The following is a 6284-nucleotide window of genomic DNA, read 5'->3' on the forward strand; positions in this document are numbered from 1 at the left end:
GCCAATCATCTCTACCCATGTCTTGATCTTTTCTCTTCCTTTTTTCGGCCTTTCAATCTGCAAATGATCCCATTAAAGTGAAGCATGACCCTTTAGCTTGGTGACTTCTATCTTTACCTTTTTATTCTTAGGGCACTTTCATAATCAAAGAATCTATCCATTTCGGAGTTCCAATCCAACATTGTGTTAGTCTCAAGCCTTCATCATAACAAACAACTCCAACAATAGGTTTGAAGCTTGCCCTAGACAAAACTCTCTAAAGCCTTTCCTCCTCTTGTTCCTTAGGTTCAAGATTAGGTTTAGGTACCACTTCTTCATCTTCACTATCATCCTCAAGATGTACACCTATTCTTTGGGCTGCCTCATCAGTTTCAAGTCTTTCTGCAATCTATCTCAACATATCCATAATTTTGCATTATTTGCATTTCCTCTATCTCGAATCATCTTGACAATAGTTTCTGTAAGAATTGTAACCTTCTGCAAGGTATAGATCAGAATTCAGATCTGCCACCTTACAAGAAATCCAATTAAGGTTCTCCATGATCCCAATTCACAAGGAAAGTAAACCTTTCTTGAATACCACTTGTCACAAGGTAGGTAGGAGGAAGAACCAATTCCACTCTCATAACACCTCGCCAAGAGTACATATAGAAGCAAACACACAACAGACACACAGATTCAGCAAGAGAGACCAACTTATTTATTAATTTTTACTGATTGATTAGACATCTTGTGTGATAAAATATTCATCCAACATGCCCGATTGTAAGGCTTTTCCAGATTACGGCTATAATAATGAATTACAACATCAGAGCTCAAAGCCTGCAATCTTGAGACTTTATTCTACTTCTCTATCTACCAACCTACTTTCCTACATCTAATCCAAGTTCTTATATAGCCAGCACAACCACAAGTCGGCCTATCAAGCAATTCATTACAAAATAGGTCTTGCCTTGGAGGAGAAAACAAAAGAACTAGCAAATGACCAAAAGAGAATCCACGCTCTTAAGGATAGGTCGACATGTGATCCAAAAGACGTTCCCCAACCATGTAAGATGCCATGTAATCAGAGGAAACCACGCAAAAAGAAACTCCATAGTACGTTACATGAAACACGTGATGAAAAGCGAGTGGAGAAAGAGGCGAAACTCCAAGTACAAAAAACATTAGATTCCACGCACTTACGATAGGGATCAACAATGGTTCCACACTGAGAAGCCAATTGCGCACAATTTGAAACCTCGAGCAACAACGACTACTCCATGAACAACAAACTGGTGCATAAAACAAAACAATATTTTTGGTCAATGCAAGATTGCTCATTGACCCAAGATGCTCTTGCATCATTACAATTCACTAGAAACTTCTTTTTTTACATGATTTTAGAATGATACATTTTGTAGAAGGGTACAATTTACCTTGGTATGCATTATAGAATGCTTCCAAATATTTTATTATTCCTACTTGTGCCGTAGGTGATTCTCGAAGGTTTCCATTATCTTTGCTTTGTTCTGGATGAATACTGCATCCTGCATAATTCTTTTTCGACTAGCTAAGATCAAGGTGTAAGAATTTTAAGGAAAAGGATAAATTGATCAATAGGCACCTAAGAGTTGTGTATTTATATAACTTCATTCCCACTTGTCCTTATCAACTTATATGTATTTACATTACATAATTTATTTTGTATTTTCTAAATAGTTACATTTCATCTATAAAGTTTAAAAACTTTCTAGCATGCTATAATTGTGAATGATGAAATGTGGTCATAATGGTGTTACTTGAAGCATTGGTATCTTTATAATTATACTGTATTGTATCATTTATAAATATATCAATACTTCCTTATATACTTCTATTTGTTGGTTTTAGTGTTAGATTAAATGTGATCTATAACTTGATTTGATAATGAAGGAGATGTGTGTTGGTTGAGAAAAAAATCTTTCATGTTGGTTCCATCGGTTCCTATAATTGCCAATTCATCTGCTTCTTGATTTCCTTCTCTATAAATTTGTTTAATATCTATGTCCATGAATGAATTTAAATGTTAAATTAGTCTTTCTAGTACTGAGTTAAGCTTCCAGTTTGGAGTTTTGCCTTGTCTCATAGCGTTAATAATAATCTGCAAGTCTACCTCAATTTTCAATTTTTTGGTACCTAGTTCTTTGCATAAATTTATTCCGTCAGAGTAGATATTTCTGCTATACTATTGGTGGTTTTAGGTATGGGTTTTGCCAATTTTGCTATAATGCTGCTTTCCCATGAATGTATTATGCATTCAATCCATGCCTCCCTGGGGTTGCCTCTAGAAGCTCCATCGAAATTCAACTTGAACCAACCATATTTGGGAGGTTCCCACTTGCAATTTGCTCGTTTCTCTCTGCTTTAGTTTCCAGCTTTTCCAAATTGAGGGGGAATTATTAAACCTACCAGATTTATCTGATTATTCCATCCCACTGTGTGAAAATTACTTCGATATGGTTCGCGTTCCTAAGTCTATTATTTAAGGTTTCTGCATGCTTCTATCTTATTATTGATCAAATGAGGGGGCATGAGTTTGTCTTGAAAAATTCATTGATTTCTTTCTTTCCATATCTCCCAAACAATGATTGAAGGTGTTATTATCCAAATGTCTTTGTATAGACTATTATATGGTTTTGAGGGCCATTATTTTAGAAAGTCTATTATTGCAATGCATTGAAAACCAACTTAGTTTTTCACAGAATATATTCCAACATTTTGTGGTGAATGGGCAAATTGAGTAGGATATGTTTTACTATTTCCTCTTCTTGTTTGCATAGAGTATAAACCATCTGGTAGTGAGTGCATTTTTGAAAAGTTGCCCAAAGAAAGGTACCGGCCTTGGGCAGTTTCCAGCAAAGGTTTAGGGGGATATCAGTGGTTGGCAAATTACAATTTTCTACTATCCACTTGTATCCGTTTTAACTTTAAATTAGCCATCCTTGGATCTTGTTCATATGATTTTGTTTTGACCTCTCTTTGAGTGCGAACATTCTTTGATTTAGAATTGCCATAAGTTCAGATTTTTGGTCTGTTGTTAGAAGAGTGTCCTCTAGATCTCGCCATTTCCAGCCTAAGAAATGATTGATATAGTCTCTATCTATGTATTGGTGAATCATGTTACCTCAAGCATTTTTCAATATTGTTTCAGTATTGGGGCATCTGCTGAGCGAATCTAGAGGTTTAAATCCAACCAAGGGTCTTCCCAAAAAAGTACCTCTTCGCCTCTGCCAATGTCCAATGTTATATTATTGCTTAGTATGTTTTTGCTTTTCATCATAAGTTCCATATTTTTGAGCCTTTAGGGTGGTTCTTCGATCTGAAAATGTTCATGGGATCTGCTCTTCATTAAGGCATTCAAGATCGCATGGCTCGTTACAGTGCACAGTATCTTCCATAATTTGATCACTAAATTTTCAACTTTTGTTGAGTACCACATCTTTAACATTTCTGACCAAATCTTCATTCTTCAAAGAAACCAATGGGGAAGATGATCTGACTGCTCAAAATGATGAGGATTATGCCATTGAAGGGACGGATGAGTTCCATGGAAGACTGCTATAATATTAATAACAGGGTGTAATAACTAATATGCTGTACCCACTTGAGAAAAACTTTGACCTAAAATTGTTAGTGAAGACCATGTTTTCTTGAAACAAGAGTTTGATTCACAATTTTTAATATCATACAAGCAAAGTTCAGCTCGTTTAAATCACTGTTGTGATAATGCTTAGTAAAATACATGTGAATTGGACTTAAATGTCTTTTCTGTGATTTGTTGACTATGAATGATGATTGGATAAAAATTTATCAGCAATGATGCCTCCTAACAATACTAGATTACTTGCAGTCTCAGCTCCAACAATACCTAATCAAATAAATTTTTTGTAGTCTTTTTTATTGACACATTCTGATATAGTGTCGATGAGCTCTCACATCAAACTTAAGTATTTTCTCAAACTGTCGTAGAACTTTTTGGTCAGATTCAAGGTTAAAATTAATTATGTTCCTTGCAAGGAGTTTTACCAGCATATTAAAACTTGAATTGACTTCCAAATCTGGTTATCTTTTGCATAACTGAAACATTAAGTAAACTCGTGTCTAATTTATGATTTGGACCATTCTATACGTTGTTGACAACAGGTACCAGATTCCAGAGGATTGGCCATATGAGAGAGCTAGAAGCCTTTTCAAAGAACCACTAGTCACTCCTGAAGAAAGTCTACCAGATATTAAGTGGATCGCACCAGATGAAGAGGTGCGTATTTACTGTGTGTAATCTAGAGTAGAACTCGTTGAAATCTTAAAAACATTGAATGTACTTTTGATGATAATTATTTAAAAAAATTTGTGATGTTTTAGGGTTTGAAAAACTTCCTTGTGAATGAAAATGGGTTCAATCATGAGCGAGTGACAAAGGTGAATCCCTGTAATGTTTATTAAGTGTTTGTAGCCTGTTAGCAATTGACAGGAAACATTATGTTAGAACTGAAAATTGTTATTTGTTCAGGCAATAGAAAAAATTAAAGTTGCAAAGAATAAGGCATCTCAAGGGCGGTAAGTCTTTTTTCATATCAACTTTAAATATTTGAAAGGAAAAACTGTAGTTTTTATGTTGCTTATTTATGCCTTTTTGCAGTTTGGAATCATTTTTTAAGCCTAGTATAAATACAACAACACCAGCAAAACGAAAGGTAATGATCTTGCTTAGCACGTATTCGTCATTAATATGCAGAAAAGAGTTCTTGGTTACGTGAATCTTACGGTTTCAATTACTTCATCTGACTTCAAAATTCTCTCAGATGTTGTTCCCTTAATACAAACGTAATTTTCTTATTAACCTTTGGCATTGTTTCAGGAAACAACTACAGCCAAGCCCGGTAAAGAATCTGCAAATAAGAAATCAAAGGGTGGTAAAAAGTAGCAAGGACTTTTTGTAATGGCACAAAGGAACTAGAAAGCCTCTCAAGGAGCAGTTTGTGAGTTCGTGCATCCTCGCAATTTTTTTTAAAGGAATATTCGTTTGGATAGGAGGGTGTTTATCATAATAATTAAAGATTACATGTACACTTTGGGTATGACCTATGTTATCTTAGTAAAATAGTTACGGATGGATATTTCTATTTCCAGGAAAAGTAGGCAAGTTGAATATTGACTTATGACCTGGTAAACTGTTACAGAAAACTTGAAAATGTTTCAAAATCAATTCGAGTATTTTAAAATGCCAGAACAAACAAATTAGATGCAAATAACTCAAAAGATCATTCTTTTAGCAAATTATTAGAGTGTTTTTTCAGCAGGGCTTGTTTTTAACAAGAGGGGAACTAGTGTGTAATTGATTCAAAATCAAGTCATGCTGTGCATGCTGGTCTTCACATTGCTTATGAAAGCTTAAATTACGTGGTTTATGTGAATGTTTTGGCTGACATGACGAATCAGGGAGTTTGATACATTCTAGTTATTTTTATCCTATCTTTTATCTGGCCAGGATTTATTTGCCATCTAGTTAAACAACAGCAACTTTGGATTTTCAATGCTTTGTCGATCTTAACTCTGTTGTTTACGAGTATTTACATAGGTTGTTTTTTCTGACATGGTACTCATATTAACAGGTACACAGGCTTAACTGCGGAGCAGTTTTTTATTTATGGTTCCTGCTTGCAGACCAGATTTTGAGAGAAAATCCATCAAGAGAATCCAATTGTATAATACGTGTGATTTTTGCTGGGCATCAACACATGATTTTATGTATTCGCACGATAGGATTGTATTTTAAATATGTATTCAAAATAATAACACATTTTGTAAGAATCCTGTAGGGAGCTTTCACTATAGATGGACTCATGTTTGTTCTAAATGGAGTATATTCTTTCTAGCTAAGTATATGGTAATACATGCACCATAAATTATGTCGTATAACAGGCATCCTGGTCAAATGACAGAAAAATGGTTTTGTTTATCTTGTAAACTTCAGCGTTCTTTTATGTTTCTCTATTCTTGAAGTGCCATAGCAATGTGAAACCCATGATACATTTCCTGTTATGAATGTTAACTACATGAATTCATAACATGATTAATGTTGGGCAAATCCACGAGCTGTAGGATAACAAATTGCTTATAGAAACAGTAATACATATTTTAGCACTGGCCAGGGAAAAAATGTTTTTAAGCAACGTTTTAGCTAATGGTTTTGTTAGCGCTACGCAAACATTTCTGAATTTTGAGTTGTGATTGTAAGAAGACCAGCTTCATGGAAATGATAG

At 34.6% G+C, this 6284-nt stretch overlaps 1 protein-coding gene across 1 annotated transcript in view; it reads left to right on the plus strand.

Moving 5' to 3' along the window:
- LOC149541995 (5'-3' exonuclease family protein) overlaps positions 1-5989 on the plus strand; it is a 93906-nt gene extending 87917 nt beyond the window's left edge. The window contains exons 13-18 of the mRNA XM_089797044.1: positions 4165-4279; positions 4384-4440; positions 4532-4578; positions 4661-4715; positions 4880-5000; positions 5634-5989. Coding sequence (XP_089653170.1) covers positions 4165-4279; positions 4384-4440; positions 4532-4578; positions 4661-4715; positions 4880-4945 — 340 coding nt within the window. The 3' untranslated portion in view covers positions 4946-5000; positions 5634-5989. The remainder of the gene's footprint in view (positions 1-4164; positions 4280-4383; positions 4441-4531; positions 4579-4660; positions 4716-4879; positions 5001-5633) is intronic.
- Positions 5990-6284: the final 295 nt, after the last annotated feature.

The sequence above is a fragment of the Cupressus sempervirens genome, chromosome 8, assembly GCF_028749045.1.
Source record: "Cupressus sempervirens isolate cs-2001-9-10 chromosome 8, ASM2874904v1, whole genome shotgun sequence".
Lineage (NCBI taxonomy): Eukaryota > Viridiplantae > Streptophyta > Pinopsida > Cupressales > Cupressaceae > Cupressus > Cupressus sempervirens.